The 19,856-nt window shown below is 40.4% G+C and overlaps 1 protein-coding gene across 2 annotated transcripts; it reads right to left on the bottom strand.

Moving 5' to 3' along the window:
• Nucleotides 1–7,797: 7,797 nt before the first annotated feature.
• Nucleotides 7,798–19,396, bottom strand: LOC142959478 (dystroglycan 1-like). 2 transcript variants are annotated; one of them, XM_076100764.1, is made up of 3 exons: nucleotides 19,113–19,396; nucleotides 12,407–12,973; nucleotides 7,798–11,318 (listed from the first exon to the last, which is right to left on the bottom strand). In XM_076100764.1, the coding sequence occupies exons 2-3, from the start codon at nucleotides 12,827–12,829 to the stop codon at nucleotides 9,009–9,011; spliced, it is 2,733 nt and encodes a 910-aa protein (XP_075956879.1). In that variant the 5' UTR covers nucleotides 12,830–12,973; nucleotides 19,113–19,396; the 3' UTR covers nucleotides 7,798–9,008. The 2 variants fall into 2 exon arrangements, with proteins under 2 accessions (XP_075956879.1, XP_075956887.1); XM_076100772.1 differs by lacking the exon at nucleotides 19,113–19,396 and adding an exon at nucleotides 13,229–15,362.
• Nucleotides 19,397–19,856: the final 460 nt, after the last annotated feature.

Genomic DNA, 19,856 nt, shown 5'->3' with positions numbered 1-19,856 from the left:
CATCGGGGGAATTAGCTGAGGATCCCTTTCTTTGCTGATGCACTGTTAAATAAATAGCTTCAGTGATACACTCACTGAGTCACATGCTTCTTTTGTTCTGTTAACTTCGAAGGTAATGAATTCAAATAAAGTCTAGTATCTTATAATAAGATCCAGCCTCCTCTACACACAGCATCTGATAAATGATAATTGCAGATTGGTATTTGGTTTACCACGGCTTAGGGCTGCTTGTTATTTATCTCCAGAGTGCATTGTGATTTCACGCAAAGGTTATCAATCAGTACCTTTGCATTCTTGCTGTGGTGCTACTGCCATCTGCTGATGATTCTGCAGAGATCTGCATCTTCCTCTGTTTTCCGCCTCAGAGCCTTTTGTGTTCTCACTGCGCCGCCTCACAATATGATATCTGTACAGCGGTACCGACAGATCACAGAATGTACTTGTGAATAGACTTCCTGTTCAGAGCTCAGGGCAAGCAGCAGCTTTTTTTACAAAGCATTCAGATGAACTTACTCTGTTATTTCACAAGATGGCGCTGCAGTCATTGTGGGAGGAAGGAGGCGATGCAGCCTGCAGAGGAGGATCTTCATCATTTCCAGTTGCTGCATGAGAATATGAACATTGCATGAGCTTCTTTTATCACCTTGGATGACAATGCATTGAAATATTTTTCATGTCTTGGATACAAAATTAAATTTAAACCCAAATGACCTAAAATGGATCAGCATTTTGCCCTACAGGTTGTTGTTCTAAATAATTATATGAAGAATCTACCACACTGCTGCCAAACTGTTCTATGTAATACATGTGCATTAAATCACATTGAATCTCACCTCTCCGATGACACGTTGGTCTAACTTTAAATCCAGCTTTTTGGCTAACAGCTGAAAAAAAGCTAATTAGCCGTTAAAGGGGAACTTAAATTAAGAATTCTAACTTGTTGTTTTCACGTCTAAAAAGAATCAACATAAGTGAACATGAGCTACTCTCACTCTCACAAAACCAGAAGTCTCAAACTCGTGACATCATGAAGAGTAAAAAGAGTAAAATCCAAAAACCAATGGAAAGGTTTCATTGGGTTTTTGTGGAGGGAACATGTGCGATGCTAACTTCCTGTTGGACTACTGCGGTCATCCCTGCAGCTCTCTGTTGTGTTGTAGCACAATCCAAATGGGATCCGAAATGATTGGAACTGCTCATGTGACTTTATTTTGGAAAAGGTACAGTAGTCACATTTTATATTTGATGACTTCACAGGTTTTTAGGACTGTCAGAGCACAGGAATAACATGTATGCATTCTGAAAATGGGCTGAAAATTAGCTAGCTTCCTTAATTGAATGAAAAAATAGATATGATAATTAGGAAAAGGTTTTTTTAACAAATATTTCCTGAAACAAAGACTGATGAGTTTTGGTTGATTTCCGTTCGTTTCCGTGTAACGTTAATTTGTTGACTAATGCTGAGATGCTACTGAAGTTACTCAGTGTTGTGCTGACACCAGTATTTGAACAACAAATTACAATTTGGTTATTTTGAATGTACTTTTATCACCAGCACTACCACCCATGTTTTCCTCCTTTGGCTTAACACGTCTTATTACCAACCACAAATACCAACACATGTTTGCTCAAAGTGTCATATTTTAAGTGTTTGCTCTTGTAAACATGTCACATTTGTACACACACAAGTAGAATGGGTGCAGGACCTGCATGGCTGCTGTTAAGGAACATAACAAATGAAGCTTAGCTTTCCTTCAATTCCTATTATTGTGGACGTAGGCTGAAGCCTCTAAAGATAAAGATCCAGATATACTGCAGGAGCACATTCTTTACGATCCAATATAGTAGATAATGCAAAACATTTTATATGGATTGTAGATAATAAAATATAATACGTGCTACACTCCTTGCTTCCCTGACAATCACCCCTCATCATCATGGTGTTTATCATTGTGCTTTCAGCCTAATGGGAAACAGAGTGCCACATTTGTTGGGCGGTGGGCCTCTAATGAGGCCTATTACTGAGTTGTCCATCTCATCTGGTGCTGCCCACCGTCCTTTCTGCTATTTCCAGTGCGAGCGGGATCGCCTTACCGTTTCCTCCAGCACTCGGGTGCAAACAACAGCTGATTACTTTTTTTTAATCAAGAGAAAAGTTTGTGTCAATGATACCGTGCAGTAGAAATAATGACCCTCTTGTTTGCAGTGAGGGCTGCATTCCGAATCATCATTTGTTATGACCCCAGGAATTACAATGTGTGAAATAAGAACGATACAGCAGGTGTTTTATAAACCCTCACCGTGCATATGTAGAAAACCTCTAAAGCAATTTCAAGCGACTATAAACAAAGCACTTTGTACACGTCTGTATTCTGCATAGTTTTATTTCAGAAAAGAAAAGTTGGGGAACAGATGAGAGTGGTGCAAAGCGTCCACAACAGCAGGTTGTTTCTGCAGCACCTCACATACATCAACAACAACTGAAGGGTCAGTTCTTCCTATAGGACTTCACCAGGTTATACATTTTTCATCACATACATTAACTTTCACTCCCGATGTATTATTAATGAGAGCGGTGGGGAGGCTGATGAAGTGAGGGATTGGCAGCGCATAAGACAGCCTCAGCTCCACGATCTGATGCGCCCTCATTACTGGCTGCTGTTATCGATCAGCTCCACTGCATCTGTAGATTCAAACTACTCAGCAGCTGTTGTAGCAGTTCGCCTGAGAACACCACAGTAGGTTGTGTACTTCTTACACGATGACTTTCTAAAGACATGCTATTGGATGACTTTCTTGTGGCCTTCCATACTATGACTTTGTATGACCTTTTCCATAACATAATATACTGTTTTCATGGTCTTTCTGTTTTGTTTTAGTTTGATTCTTGTTTTATTTTGAAGGTCCCTGCTGCCTTCCTGTCTTTTTCCCGCCTGTTTTCCACCACACCTGTGTGTCATCAGTTGTTTAGCCCTCTTGTGTATCTCGTGAGTCATCTGCCTTTGTTTGCTGATGTCTCACGTTCCTGCGTTGGTCCCTCGTCTTCATTGGATTTCATGTCTGTCTTTCTGGTTTGTCCTCAGTTTGGTTCTTATTCGTATGAACTTTATTTTGTCACTGCCTGGCCCCTCAGTGTGTGTTCCTCTCAGTTGTTACTAGCTTTGGTTATTTAAGCACACTTTGTCTTTGTTGAATCCTATCTGACTGCCTCATGTCCTGCATTAGGTTGAACAGAAACAGGAAAAGTTTAACTTTTTATGATCTTTTCTTAACATACTATAATTATACTGTGACTTTTTTATGACGTAGTATAACATCACTTGTTATGCCATAGTAAAATGGGACTTTTTACGACAAACTTTCATACAAATTTTTACATACAACTTTAAAAAAAAACTTTTATAACAAACTATACTTTGACATTTTAGGACATGCTATAATACAACTTTTTATACTATAATATGACTCTGTATACCTGGACCTTTTCATGACTTTAATTAAATACTGTAGTATGACTTTTTTTTTTCTTTTTTTAACTTTCATTCTATATCACACTTTTTACAACATACCATACTATATAATAATACTATTTTATAATATACTCTGATTTGACACTTTATGACAAGCCATAATATGACTTCATGAGCTTTTGCAACGTACTAAACTTGCTATATATAAATGCTATACTATGACTTTATCACTTTTTCGATATGCTATGTATACTATTATACTTTTCATGAGTTTTTCGACATGCTATACTTTTTTAAACATTTTTTTCAAATTACTTTTTCGACATGCTTTACGATGAATTCCTCAACATGCTATACTATATTTTTTCTCGACATACTATATGCAATAGTATATACTATTGTTCATGTTATAGCAATATGCTATACTATGATTTTCAGCATGCTATACTATGACTTTTTCGGACATGCTATACTATGACTTCTTGGAACATACTAAACTTGCCACAGATAAATGCTAAATATAAATCCTATATTATGACTTTTTTCGACATTTTATACGATGTCTTTTTTATGACTTTTTTCAGCATGCTATACTATGACTTTTTTCAGCATGCTATACTAAGACTTTTTTATGACTTTTTTTTCAGCATGCTATACTAAGACTTTTTTATGACTTTTTTTTCAGCATGCTGTACTAAGACTTTTTTATGACTTTTTTTTCAGCATGCTGTACTATGACTTTTTTATGACTTTTTTTCAGCATGCTATACTAAGACTTTTTTATGACTTTTTTTTCGACATGCTATACTAAGACTTTTTTATGACTTTTTTTCAGCATGCTGTACTATGACTTGTTTATGACTTTTTTTCAGCATGCTATACTAAGACTTTTTTATGACTTTTTTTCCGACATGCCAAATAAGAAATTTTATACCATGTCTTATTTCTGACATTTTTCAACAAGCTATATTGTGACTTTTTATGACTTTTTTCGATATCCTATACAATGACTTTTTATGATTTATTTTCTTGAATTTTGACATATACTTTGACTCTTTTGTCACTTCTTTGACATCCTATACTTAAGCTTTTTTATGACTTTTTTTGAGATGCTATACTATGACTTCAACATGCTAATCTATGACTTAATTACTTTTTTTGACATGCTATGACTTCAACATTCTACAACTATTATGACATACTATATTACTTTTTACTATATTATAACTTTTTTATGACATTTTTCTAATTATTTTTAATGATTTTTTCATGATTTTCATGTGATTTTGTTTTTTTTATGACCTTTTTCGACATGCTATACTATAGCTTTTTGACTTTTTTGACATTTTAAAATTATTTTTTTGATTTTCTTATTTTCTTTTTGTATGACTTTTCAAGATGCTGTACTATAACTTTTTTGACTTTTCAACATGCTATAATATGACTTAATGATTTTTAAAATTATTTTCTTATGATTATTTTTTATGACTTGTGTGAATTTTCCCACATCCTATACTATGAATTTTTCCCACATGCTTGTGGTGGAGGAACTCCTATACCCGCTTTAAATAATACCGAAAACCAGGTTGTCTTAAGTATTTATTCTCTGTGCAGAGAAGGTTCAATCATCACAACAGAATGCGAGCAGTCTCAGTGAGGAGGAACCAAGAAAAAAGTGAACTATAAACTTTCTTTATGCAGAATGAGCAACGGTGGGGGCCGATGGCCAATGTTAGACATTTTGGTCTCAGACTGAAAGGAACAACAATGAAAAACAAACGGCCAGCAACCAAAACAAGGACGGCCTTGGTGCTGGAACATTCTCATACAACACAGTTGGTTATCTTAGGCGCAGGCAAGGGAGAATTCTTCTTCTGCACAGCAGAGACACTGTCAAGTTCAGAGCAAAATGACTTATGCATGAATACAATATACTGAGTAGAAATATATATACTAAGTAAAAATGTACCTTTACATGCTATACTATGACTTATGGCTCTTTTGAGACATAATATACTTTGACTTTTTTTACTGAACTTTGGGGCAACAAAGCTGAACAAGATAATATATTGTCTGCAGTGATGTTTAAGTCCTGGGGGGATGGCAGGCCAGAACCACATTTTTTTTTCTTTGCAGTTCTGACTGTCCATAGTAGTCTCTTCCTGTCCTGTTCGGTGGCTGATCCGAGGATGTTGGAAGCCCACGCGTAGTCCTGGGAGACGGTGGTTCTCAGAAACCTGGAGGCTGCAAGCTAGTTCCTAGATATGAAGCGCAGTCATCGTGTCATCATGATCAAATAGAAACTTGACATTGGACAGCAATTGCAAAATCGAAATTATTAATTTCATGTTAATATTTGTTGTTGGTACAGAGGGAAAAGAGCAGTGGGAGAGCACACATACCTGGTGGGCTGATGATGTCATTTCCCCAAACTTCCCATGCTGCCTCGGTGCTGTGAGGATGCTGTGATCCACTGACAGCTGGAGGCTGGGACAGTGTGCCGAGTGAGTTCAGAGATCCTTGCACAAGTACCCGGGGAGTCGACGTGGCATGTAGTGCAGAAGGGGCGACTTACTTTGCTTTGACTCTTTTATGACATACACGATATTTTATTGACGCGCTAAACTATGACTTGTCGTTTTTTTTAAGGACATACTATGATTTTTTTTCTTAATGTCATACTGAACTATGACATTACTATTGTATATTTAGATTTTTACTATATACTATGACTTTACTTTTTGACATAGAACCTTTTTAAGTCATAGTACACTTTGACTTTTTACTACACAGTATATTAAGACTTTCTTCTGAATTTTAAAACATACTATTTTTTTGGACACTTTACGATGACTGATGTACTAGAACATGATTATTTGACATACCATACTATGCCTTTTTTACTTTAACATACTATAGTTACTTTTACTAACATGATATACTATGAATTTTCTAATCTGACTTCATTACATTTAAAATAAAGGCTATACAAAAAAAATATAAGATTTCCTGTAACGTACTGTATATTGTTTGTACCCCAGACCATGTCAATAAAAAAATATATATATATACATATACACACACAGCAATTAAAAAAATAATGAAGCTAAGAACACTCGTGCGTGCGCACTCGTGCGTGCGCGCTCGTGCGTGCACGCACGTGTGCGCACACACCTGAGCAAATGAGAGCCTTGCAGTAAGTCCTGGTCTAGGATGAGTCTAGAGATAGTCAGTGATCCTGTATTAGCTTTAAAGGTAAATTAACACATCAAATACACATTATTGCTAAAATTACACCTAGAAGCCTTCAGAGCAATTCAAAGTTTGTTTTCTAGGACTTCACAAGAACAAATCAAAATGTCTTGTAACGCACTGGTCACCATCCAGTGGAACTGGGTTTGACCTCTCCACAATGAGCCATCATTACACAAGCTCTACACCAAAAAAAGATTGAGCGCAGATATTAGTCATTGTTATTGATATTTCTCCAAGAGATGTAGGAGCGCAGAGCCAAAAAAAGAAGAACTGCCCACAGAAAGGCAGCACTTCTCTTAAAATACAGCCTGTCTCACAGGAGCTGCCTGCTGTTAGTACAACAAAGAGGCCATCGCTCACGTTGTAGCCCAGCAGAGCACTGCACCCACTGTAGCCTGATCCAGAAACACTGTAAAGCACGGCCACTTGAAGGCCACACGTCTGGACAAACGTATGTTATGCAAAAATAACTTTGGAAAGCAAAGTGGAGAGTCAGACATTTCAAACTTAAAATACTAACCTTAAGATATCTCAGTTTGCACTTAGTTCAAACACCATCACTGCTTTTGACTTTATAAATACATGTATTGTATTGCATCAGCATATATTGAATTTACTGGATATTGCATTCTAATTAATCTGGTAAATTGTGTTCAGCCAATTTAATACACATGAATATTGAAAAAGGTTTAATCAAGTTGCATTTTCTCAAATAAAGGGACTATACACGATCTTTGAGGCTTTACAAATAGTATTACATTTTATTAATATATTTTCATAAAACAAGTTTAAGACTGTATCAAAAACTCAGTAAAAACATTAGATTTTTAACCATTTTTTCTTATGGTGATATCAGATATGAAATGTACATAATTCACATGTTTCTTTGTTCCCAACCGTATTGAGATGATGCATTATTTTTTTCGTGATGGGTAGGTAAACGTTCTTTTGCACCGTCAAACTGTAAAGTCATTTCTCCCCCCCCCCCCCCCCCATGATTGTGATCATAAATCTAGACATACAATTAAAAAATAAAATTATTTCCCACTCTCGCCCTCCCCCCCCCCCCCCCCCGACTAGGTTTACTTATGACACGAACATAATGGAGTTGATTAATTTCACAGGCACACAATTATGTACATCCCCCTCGTCTCCATGCCTCATGTGACCAGACAACAGCGCACCAAACATAACAGCGCACCACCGAGAGGCAGGGCAGCCATAATAAAGTACTGTAGGCCCCCCCACCCCTCATACCTACTGAACATAAGACAGTGGACTACGTCACCCTGCTGTGAACCACAGCATCCCATTGGCCCCTTCATTACTGTTGTAGCAACCCCACATGGCTTGCCAACAGCAAAGCCAGTCATCTCACAGGCAGGTTTAGTGGCACACACATTTAACAAAAAAGAAAGGAAATAAAAGTCAGTATTTGTTTTGTAACTTCATTAGGCTACATCTACAACAGGCGTGGTCAGTGGGATGTCCTTTGTGATCAGGAACCAGAGGAACCTCAGTCATGTGGCGAGCTCAAGGATACAAAAAAGAAAACCTCACCTCCTTATTGGACTGGACTACTACCACTCACTGTGTGCAGTTCTGCGCAAAGACACATAGTGCAAGGTTTAACAAGAAATTGCATAAGTGCAACAAGGTTTGCATGTTATTGTCGAGAGGGAGCGAAGCAAGAGGAGAGAAACGGGAGAGATCAGAGTCCAAGAAAGAAACTAAAGAAAGTGTTTCATGCTTTCAGTATTTCATTCCCCTCTAGAAATAACAGGTGCAAAATCTTAGTAAACCTAGCCGAAGGACAGATGAGAGTGATATAGAACTCATAAAGATTAACACTGTGAGGGGGAGCCTCAAGTCTGTTGTCATGGGGACATCTGCTCAAAAGGACCCTGCAGGCTTCAGTCTTTCCTGCGTCTTTATTATTTTCTATACAATAGAAATAGTACATCATTGAAGATAAAAATGGACTCTTCTTGGCAAAAAAAAAAAGGAATATGCAAGAAGTCAAAAGCAGATCTGAAGGACAACAAAAAGAAATATAAAGTGTTCCCCATCCATTCGCCCTGTGCCAGTAGTGCCAGTAGTAGTACTTGCAGTAATTCTACGAGTGTCTTATCCATGATGGTCAAATATGTGGGTATGGTTGCCTGCTCCTCTACAAAGTCAAAGCCTTTTAATTGAACATGTGTAAAATTACTCCTGCTGTAGTTTTTCAACAAGCATCCCTACATTGCACCTGCTTTCCAAAGTGAAAAGCTCCAGTGTGCGTTAGGGAGGCACATAGGGAGGGGGTGACCGGTACGAGGTCATGTTCTTGGGGCGAGAGCCCTTGCCCTCTATGGGGACAGTAAATGGTGGTGGGGGCTGGTAAGGTGGTGCGTTAGGATCGTCATCTTGATAAATAGAGTACTCCTCCAGCAGATCCTGGTCCAGCAGGTTACTGTGCGGACCGGCCATGTTGGGGTACTCCGGAGGGGGAAGTGGGGGCTTCTCCTCCTGAAGGATAAGAGGGATGCTGGAGGACGGGGGCGACTTGGAATCATCCAACTCATCTGCGAATATTATGGGGACTCCTTTCTTGATGAACGTGGCCTGCTCCTCTATGGTCATCTTCCCTTTGCGCTTCTTGCGGTAGCAGACCATAGCAATGATCCCAGCGATGAGCAGCAGGGCGGCTACCACGACGGCGGGGATGACGGTGTGCAGGTAGACGTCGTCGCTGCTCCTACGACCGGTCCCGGGTGAAGGTGCGGCCGTGGGAAGAGCGGGCATGGGCACCTCTCCTGGTGGGATGAACGTGTAGCTCTGACATTTATTGGTGCCACGGATGGAGATGTTGATGGGTTTGAAATCAGGCTCCATGGCTTTGGTGAAGGCCAGTTTGGGAGTCCCTTGAGGATCAGAGATCCTGTTGCTGAGAACTGTAATTTGGTCCTTCGGACAAGAACTTTGCTGGAGACTGTTGTTGGTCCACTCCACCACAATCGAGCCTCTCGTGATGCTTCTGAGGGTCACCGTGCTGCTGTTGCGATCACCGAGGGCATACGCCAACTTTTTGGTCAAAAGAATCTTCTTGTGGACGTCGTTGCTTAATGTTTTGGGGTCACCGTGGAAGCGAGCAGCAAACACAACTGACGGTTTGTCGTTAGTAGACCAACGGTTGACTTGAACCTCAAATGCGTCCATGATGCTCTTCCCACCTTTGTCAGTGGCCAACATGAAGTACTCATGTTTCCCCTCATGCTGCTCCTCTGGGAGGCCGTACAGAAGCTGGATAGTGCTGTTGAACTGGATCCAGGAGGTTTCATTCACTGCTTCTTTGGGGGTCTTTTTCAAAGTCAAACGCAGCTTATCGGTGGTACCATCCTCCCGGTCATAGAAGGTATCTGGAGGAATCTTAATCTCGAAGTATGTTCCGACCCATGCATTCACCTGATCAACGGCGTTGCGGATTTCTGGGTTTTGATTTTGGTCAGGAGTCAAAGTGAGAGGAGTGGTGCGTTTGGGCGGTTTAGGTGTGGTGGACTTGGGCTCTCGGGGAGCTGGTGTGGAGGTTTTGGGTTTCTTGGGTTTCCTCGTGGCAGAGGTTTTGGGTCTTTTGGTGGTGCTTGGTGGCGTCGGCAGAGCAGTGGCCTCCACAATTGTAGGCCGAGTCATGGTGGGCTGAATGGGGATGGTGCTTGTGGTTCCTAGTACCCTCGTGGGTTGGGGCAGTCCAAATACAGGTGTGTGGGCTATCTGATCTCTGACCCTCATAGTGGGCTTCACCGGAAGAGGCAAAGGACCCCGGACGGGGGGAGCAGAGTTCTCTGTTGCTAGGGCAATAGAGGGCGAAGTCGGCGTGGGAACAATGCGTACAGGGGGCTCCGGGTGAGAAGTCGGAGGAAGCAAGGAGGGGACTGGGGTAGGAGTGTTGTACAACTGCCGTCTGACCCGTTTCACTCCATGGGGCTTCTTGTTCACGATGTGCCAGCCAACCACTGGGTATCCCAGCCTGGCCGACATGGTCCCATCCTTTGCAAAGGATTGGACACTGTCAATGTCGGGGATACTGCCCTGGTCAAGGGCGCACCCCAGTTTCCATGACAGAAGCGCCCCATTTTCCACCACCTTCTTGGCGTTCCCTGGTCCGGCCATGAAAGCAGACATGTCAAACAAACGGTTGTTCACAACAGGGACCACCCTCATGTGCTCCAGGGGCACGTGGGAGAATTTTCTCATGATGCCCAGTAAGTTGACCCTCTGTTCAGCAACCATCTTTGTCAAGTCAGCATCCAGGATGACGGTGAGGACGGTGACGAGCTCCTCGGAGCCGCAGGTGAAGGGCTGGACGCCATTGCTATCCGACTGTAGAGTGAGCAGGGTCGGCTCGGTGTCGGCTCGTTCTTCTGGGTACACTTCAATAGAGAAGACCGTACTCGGGTACACTTGGCTGCCAGTCTTCTCAGTTATCTCGTCTCCAGACACCAAGATATGATACACACCTTTATCCTGCTCCAGGGCCAAGCCTCTCAGAACGCAGCTCTCTTTGTCCCAGTACAGCCAATAGGGTAAAGTCTTCTTTCCCATTTCAGCAAGCTGCAGGAGGGAAAAAAGAGTTTTGTCACTGTTTTGTACTTCAGGGATACGTCTGAGATGTAAGTTGAGTCAGAAAAGGAAAACGTCATTAAGTGATAATTCACAGCAGAATGAATTATGACCAGCCATTAACATTTACCAGGACCTGAGTGGCATCTTAAAATTACTTAGTTTGACTATGAACTTTAAAATAATATGAAACAAAGAAAAGAAAGTACATATTGGCAATTGTGAAGTTGAATCTAGGAAATGTTTGGTATTAAAATGGTGAATATATGAGCATACATAAAATCCTGTTTTTAATGGTTTGATATTGACCAAGTTTCCAGTAAAACAGGAGCTAGAGAAACTAAACAGAATAGATGAATGCAAATCTTTCAACCATCTAGAGTAAAAACGGAAACGCTTCTCCTATCTCCCCGACCCCCTCCACATTCCATTCACTTTATCAAATCTTGCCAAATAGGAACAGGAAGCAGAGTGAGCTTCCATTGATAATAACTATGTGAGTCATCACTCTTCATTTTGAGTTATTACAATATGACAGGATATCATTCTGCATCACCACTTGGGCCAATAATAATAATCTCATCTCATTCATAAGTCAGACTGGAACAAATTGTACCAACGTCGGCTTCAATCAGCAGCGATACGGTGATTAAAAACTGAAGGGATGAATACTATATATTTCTGCAGACAAAGACAAATGTCACCATAAGGGACAGAAAAGAACAATAAAATGTAGTTAATGTTTACACAGCCCTCTGTTAAACTCATTCTTCATTCTATTATTATAAGTTCAGAAATGATACTCGTGCTGGGTCCATTTAAACGTATAAGAAGTCACCTCCCACATAAAATGAGGGGAAAATTGTTTGTCTGAGTCTCTTTATATCAACGCAAATTGACTCAATAATCTCATTAAATGAATATTTAATCATTTATATGCAATTATTTGAAAATACCAACACATTTACATCATGTAATGAAGGATTCAATATTAAATGCCAAACATTTCCCACATGAAATCAATAGATGTATCTCAACATTTAATTGTTCTTATTATATCTGATCTTCAGGTTACTTACATGGACATTGCAGGTTGCATTGGCTGGTCCCGGTGGAACCTTCAACTGAAACACCTGGCCTACAATAGCAGAGGAGTCCGGGATGCCGGTGTGTACTCCCCCCTTCTTTGCAGAGGAATCTGGGATAGCTGGAGGCGTTCCCTCATCAACCGAAGATGCTGCAGCCTGGAGCTCAGCGAGCACAGAGGACTGCATAGAAGCCTCTAGTTCCACAGATATCATCTCCGCCGGTGTATCGTGCTGTTCTGGCACAGCGCCCTGGGCCATGGTCACCAGAAGCCCTATTAGCAGAAGGATAGTCCTACACGAAAGAAGCTCTCGCCTCCCGGCATCCCCACAGCTCATGTCTCTCCGTTTATAGTGCATAGCAATCGGCCTTTGGTCTGCCCAACAGATGTCTATGAACCACTTAAGAGGCCACATGCACCGCCGTCAGTCCGATGATATGCTTGTGGGTCAGATTCCCTAGTTATTGGCTGTGCTCACAGATGCAGTGGTTTCTCTTTGCCGTCCTCTGTGATCCATGAAGAGCTCTTTGGCAGCCTGTTAGAGAGCCATGTCAGCTAGCTACACGAGGAAACGATGAAGAAACAAACATGAGTGACAAAATATAACCAGCAGTGCAAACATTCAAAACACTTACACAAGAACATTCCTGGTGACGCTGTTTCATAGTCAGTGATCTCAACACATCTGCACAAGGTTCATTTATTGAATATATAAGAAAAACAACTATATTATATTGTTCTAGTACTTTAACAGACATGATACTAGTGTTCACTTTGTTAGCAAAAACTACAACTAAATATGTTCGTCAATTACCTTTGTTTACCATGACAAAGAGGAGATGATGACAAGACAGCACCGACATCATTAACGCTAACTGTGACACAAAAACAAGACTAAATGTAGTTAAATTAAATATAAAGTTTACCAAAATCCCTTATATCCCAATATAATCTGATGGCTACAAAAAAAAGGAGTAAAATATCAAGTTCTCTTTGACAAAGATGAAACTAAAATGCCCAGACTTTTAGTCAACTAAAACTAAAACAGGATACGGTTGACTACATATGATAAAAACTAACAAGAACAGAACAGTGAAATACTCTCCTGTGAATATCCTATGTCTAGAGCTCTTATTGTGAAAGGAAAAGAGGAGTGGATCTGGTATGCGCTGCCTTTGTCGCGGTTAAAAGAAGTGACAAAATTAGCCGTCTTGGTTCAGACTACGGCGCCTCCGAGTTGTTGTTTTATTGTCCTCATCATTACTCAACCTGTTCTGCACAACATGACCGGTTGATGCCTTTATTCGCGGTGTAAAAGCTCAGAAACATCTCCCTCGGAGGATATTTGTCTTCCTGATATACTTTATAAGCTACCTGAGGTTAAATAAATAAATAAATAAATAAACCACCACACAAAGGCTGGCTGAAAACTCTGATCTCAAAATGTATGCATTTAGTGATTTATGCCAACAGCATAAATGATATTTCCATTTAGATCGTGTAGTTTCAACGTAATAAACATTATTAGAAAAGCGACACATCGATCTACTGATCTTCACTTCTCTGTCACGGCATTTTTAGCCATAGCGTTTCTCACGAGATGCACGAGTGTCAAAAGGTTGTTTGTCTTGGTTGTAAGTTTTAATTAGGTGCCCTGGGGGTTGGAATTAGAGTCTCCATTGTGCTGACCCAGCCAACCTCAATCCTGTAGCACTCAGAAACGGGCAGAGGAGGGTCATCCAATTGCCTGGAATCCTAATGCCCGACTGGCACAAAGCTGTGACGTCAACTTGTACAAAATGTGCCTCCTCTAAACTGCTCCAGACACACAAGTCTTATTACGGAGGGTCTTAGTGAAAAGCATGTGATTCACTGGTCAACATCTCGATCAACAACCTGCGTCATAAAATCTGTTAATAAGTCGAAGGATGTTTCATACTGCTTGAACTTGTTTTATTTAATAAACCATGCACGTTAATGCACGGCCTTCCAGTAAACTAGCTCCTCCTGTAGCAAACAAAGCTGAGCTTCCACAAGATTAGTTTGTGCCTCTCATTCATCCACTCCCCCTCTCTCTCTCTCTCTCTCCAATCGATCATACACATTTCTTTTTAACTTGTCTGACATTCAAACATCTAGTTTGTATCTGTTCAACATACACAACATTTTCTTTCAGTTTTTAAGTTCCCAGTGTCTGGAGCTGTTTTTTTTTTAACCTTTAAAACCTATTTAATAAGGCTCGTTTGCAATTCATGTATTCTAAAAAGGCGGCTTATTAAACAGTTGAGCGAATGTATTTCCCTGCTGAACGGGGCAGAAGGATGTTCAATAGAAAACATTGCTGCAGGTGGGAGGGGGGTGATCAGACTCTTTGTGGAAATTGGCAGTAATGTTCAGAAAAGTCTGCACACACACACCTCTAATTTTATATCACACGTTGCAAAGGACAAGAATGAAGCAATAAGTATATTATTGTCTTCTTCTAAAGACATTAGCCTCAGGCCACATACACATTCAACGTTGGGTCCCTTGAATCTTGAGAAATCAGCCTTTGGAGAAGCCAATAAAAACATAATCGTAGTTCAAATCCTCTCTGCCAAATCAATATCCAGCCTCTGTTAACCTGCCACATTCTCACCACTAACCACTACGTTTGCAACTTCTGTGGACTCGAGTCAATCTCTCTCCTACAATAACTGCCCACCTCACTCTGATCTGATCGTACAGTTTTAAGGAAACGGTATCTCGATAGTGGTGTGCAGCTCAGCCGCTGCTTGTGCATTGGAAAATGTATGATTCATACTAAAAGGCAGCTACAGTAAGTCTCATGTTTGCTGGAAAAACCGGTCGTGCCAGAAGATCCTCTACTGCCAGTGACTAATAACAACACAGGCTGGCCTATGCAACAACAACTCGTATGCGCTTTTCAGTGTAAATGACTATGATTCATATCTACTGCAGGTATATATATATATATATATATATATATATATATATATATATATATATATATAGTGTGGTATTTCTGGCACGAAAGTGAAACTGTTATGACGCGACAGCCAGCTGAGAAAACTAGAACATATAATCACATCCACAGGGGTCCTCCTGTACCATCCACCTGGCTGCATGCAGTCAGAGATGCTGCGTGGACAAATAATTAACATACAAATAGATAACGTAAAAGATAGAACGCTCTGAAACATGAAAAAGTACTTTTTGCTAACGTGACATTTTACCGCCTACTTGCAAATAGGCGGAGAGTACCGAGTCATGTCTCACCTAACCCTGAACCAGGTTGAGACATGCACCTTTATCTGGAAATCTGTATTCCTTAGGAAGCAAACACCAAGGAGTCTCTCCTCTACTTACAGGCTCAAGCTTCAGTAGCCAGCTGAGTTTAAAGACAACGCGTAATTCATCCATCAAGTTGTGTTTATATGCAAAACACAAACATTAACATGAAAATAGGTTTTACCCATAAGCTTGATTTAATTCAGAATGAGCACACCTCACCTCAGGCTGTACACACACACACACACACACACACACACACACACACGAAAACAACAACATCTGAGCATCAAAGTAAGCTTTCCATAATGTGGCCTAGATTCTATCACGTTCTCATTTCACAGTGTGCGAGTAATTAAGAATACAATTCAAACAACATCCCATTAAGAAATATGAAACGTTTTAATTTGTTCAAATTAACAAAACAATATTAAAATGAATGTGCATAGTAAAACGTGTAACGAGGACGTGTCATTTGAGGAAAAAGACAACTATCAAAACAAGGCTCAACAACATGAAGCCATGTTGCCCGTTGTTCATGGGGTTGAATGTAAAAATAGAGATCAAATATCGGTATCAAGTTCCAATATGATGCAATTCACTTATCCAATATTAAAGTGAGGTCATCCATCCACGTATCGATCCATATAAATATGTAATAATGTTGGAGAATTGTCCTTCCAGCTGTGTTACGGTTACAAAGAAGATAGTTAGCCACAATAGCGTCTTTAGCACGGAAGTCGATGGAGATGAACCACATAAACAACACATTACTGTTTTAACGGGCCTGCAGTCTGTTTTATCACAGTGACTTCGTCTTTCAGCTCGTTAAAGAGGTCGGTGAGTGTCAAGTTGCGGTTCTCTCAATAAAGATTCATTCAAACGCTCACTAATATGTCTATAAACTGACTGCCATTGTCCGTCAATGGCTCTCTTTAGGCTTTTTAAGCAGACGGTAGATTCAATAAACCACTCGACATTAAGGCTACTTCTAGCAGGTATTAATAATCTAGTTTGCCACATATGAACCGCTATTCCTTCTGATTTTGACACAAACAAACCTCTTGGCCTCGACTTTTATCACTTGATGGAAATGGAATGTGTGCAGAAGACATCTGGTCACACCACACACTATTTTGTAACAAAGCAGATTTAAGAAGCAGACATTGTTTATAACTTATTTGATAGTGTAAATATATTCTTGAAGGAGTTGTCAATTAAGCAATGCACTCCTCTTTGAAAATCCTCTCATGACTTTTGAACTACTGTATACAAATCTTCTAGTATGTGATAATTGCTGTGCACTTGATTTGTTCAAGTTTTAAAAGAAAACATTAAAAATCAGGAATTTGCACTCCGGCAGCTGTTCGGTTTAAGTTTGTATGTGAAGCCTACTTAACCTACAGTTCAGATAAATGGCCTTGGAATACATTTAGATTTGAATGCAAATGTTAAGCTAAACATGCCCCGATATTAGAATTATATCTGCAGATATCAGGAATCGGGAATGAAAAGAGTGGATTGTTATAGTCATGACCATATTCAACAGCATTGGTGCCAAGCTATATAGCACACAGCTCAAATATTTAAGACATGTAGTTTCAAAAGCCAAAGTACTAAAACAAAGGTTCTATAAAAAGGTTTTTTTTTTTTGTTTTTTTAACAATATTTATACTTAATTTTCCACTAAACAACCATTAAAACCTCATTGGTTCTATGAGGAGCACTTTTTATGTATGGTAAACAGCACAATGACACAAGCTTGAGTGTGTGTGTGGTTTCTGCCCATTTCACCTGAACTACTGAGGGGGGGGGGGGGGGGGGAGACCGTTTACAACCACGGCATCCTTTCTGCAGTTCAACAGTAGTTAAAACCTTTGAAAACCATCAAAAATAATTAGGACTCAGATGCACAGTGGCACTCAGGGCCAATTGAATTGACATACCACATCCAGCAGCCTCTAGATAGTGCATGAGCTGAATAACAAACATATCCACAAGCTTGCTTTGCCATTGGATGTTTCCCTTGTGTTGCTCGCTCACACACACACACACACACGTAATGAAATATGTGGAGAGGAAACACAAAGTCGGCCTTGGCTGAGTGAAAGTCTAACCTGGCATGATGACCTGAGAGCAACTCGTTTTGGAAACTACTATGCTGTCAAAATCCAGTGTTAGAAGTCAACAAATATTTTTTTAGTGTATTTCTATGAATTCATTCGGAGTCTAAAGCATGAAGCAAGAGTAAAGTTACAAGTGTAAAACAATGTTAACGATCAAGCCTCCCAACAAGTGGCACTTGTATCTGAAAATGAGCCGTTATGATGCAACTGTTATCGGATGATCTTCTTAAAATACGCGTAAAAAACTGATTTCCAATTGCTGTTGATTGTGATATTTCTACCCACACATGTTCACACTTGTTATACTATATTATAAATATACTATAAAAGCAAAGTAGCTGGAACTAACGTTAAAACACGTTGGGGAAATTCACGCTAACGTCAAGTTAACGTTATAGGCTAAAACCAGCCACTTCCCAAATTAACATCGGTAAAAGATAAAGAGACCCTGTGGTCGATGACAACAAATCATGTTGTTTTTTTATTTTGTCGTATGATTAAACAACAACATCGCTATCACAATGAAGTGTTTCAGGATTGACATTTGTGTCCCAGTAGCCGGTTACCGTCTTACAGCTAACGTTAAGCTAACCAACAGAAACGTTAGCTAGCTACCGGGCCCGTTTCTGTTTAGAGTATGTAGACGAGGGGCCTTTTGTTAAATGATATCGCCTCCTACGCCGTTCAACCTTGATAAATAACTTCACAGCCCCACACTTAAGTAGACACCGTGTTCATGGGAACATGAATCCCTAAAAACGAGCCGACAGATGAGGAAGCTGGGAATCCAGTAAACTAGCCGCGTGCATCTGTTCATAGCTAGCGCGAGAGAGATGCACCTGTTTTTATTCTAGGCGGAAACAAGCACCGAGCTGCTGCTGGGGCTGCTGGGACATCCACCCAAATACCTAGCTTACTCAAAATAAATATATTGCAGCTAACGTTGGCTCAGTTAGGAAGCACTGTTGATGCAGCTACAAACAAACAACCTCTACAGGGCAATGCTAATGTGAAGCAGCTCCATCATTTTTTTCCAAACACCTATAAGTCGAATAAGCGAACAAACGCTATAGCCACCGGGTGGGTGCTAACTTAACAAGCTAACGTCGAGAGTGTGCAAATAAATAGCATGTTACCTTGTCCTGTATCAGCGGACCGGGCGTCGGTGCTAATTCTGTTAAACGAGCAGACTTGGCAAAGACGACGAGGGTGGCATTTTTTTTTTTTTAACGATGCAACCGCTAAAACAGCGACATAACCCAACCAAAAATGCAAACTGACCTTGTTAGCGAGCTAACGTTAGCTAACTCGCGCCGTGATGTCTCCTCTTCTACCCGGAGAGCGCCGTGGAGACTTCCAAAATGCCATTAAACATGCACTTTCTCCACCTCCCCCATCACCACCACCCCTCAGCGCCACAGACACATATCTTGCTTTTTGTAGAAAGTAGAGTATCTGGAGCACAGTGAAAAGGGGGAACAGATATCTCTCTCTTTCTCTCTCTCCCACCCCCCCGTGGTTTAGTTTATTCTACAGATAGTTATCCGCTCTGTGTTGTAGTTATGTCGGTAGAAACCCCTCCCCGGCTGCCTCTGTCCTCATCGCAGACAGGTCTACAGGTTTTGTGTGTGTGTGTACCAGCATGACTCCGCCTCCACTTTGTTTTATATTTGGAGACATGCAGGTGAAAAGAGAAACTGTTTGGAGGACACTTAGGTTGAGTGTTTAGCTGCACTTTGCCGGTAGTTGCGCTGAATCACCTCATAATTAAGAACACGCTTTAATATTCCAACCTTACTGTTGAACTGTGAGGACATAAAGGCAAGTAGACCACAGCATTCTGACAACATTCAACACAACTAAATGTAAAACAGTTCATACTAAGACAAACAGTTGGACAGTAGAATAGTTTAATATCCTCGCTTCCATCTCCTGAGACTTTGCATAACAACTATCTTCCAACAGACATGGCTTAATTTCCTGCCATGCTCATAATTACTTATGTTTTTACAATACAGTAAGCGT

The sequence above is a fragment of the Anarhichas minor genome, unplaced genomic scaffold, assembly GCF_050575085.1.
Source record: "Anarhichas minor isolate MPS153535 unplaced genomic scaffold, ASM5057508v1 ptg000003l, whole genome shotgun sequence".
In the NCBI taxonomy this organism is placed as follows: domain Eukaryota; kingdom Metazoa; phylum Chordata; class Actinopteri; order Perciformes; family Anarhichadidae; genus Anarhichas; species Anarhichas minor.
This window is presented reverse-complemented; position numbering and strand designations above follow the sequence as displayed.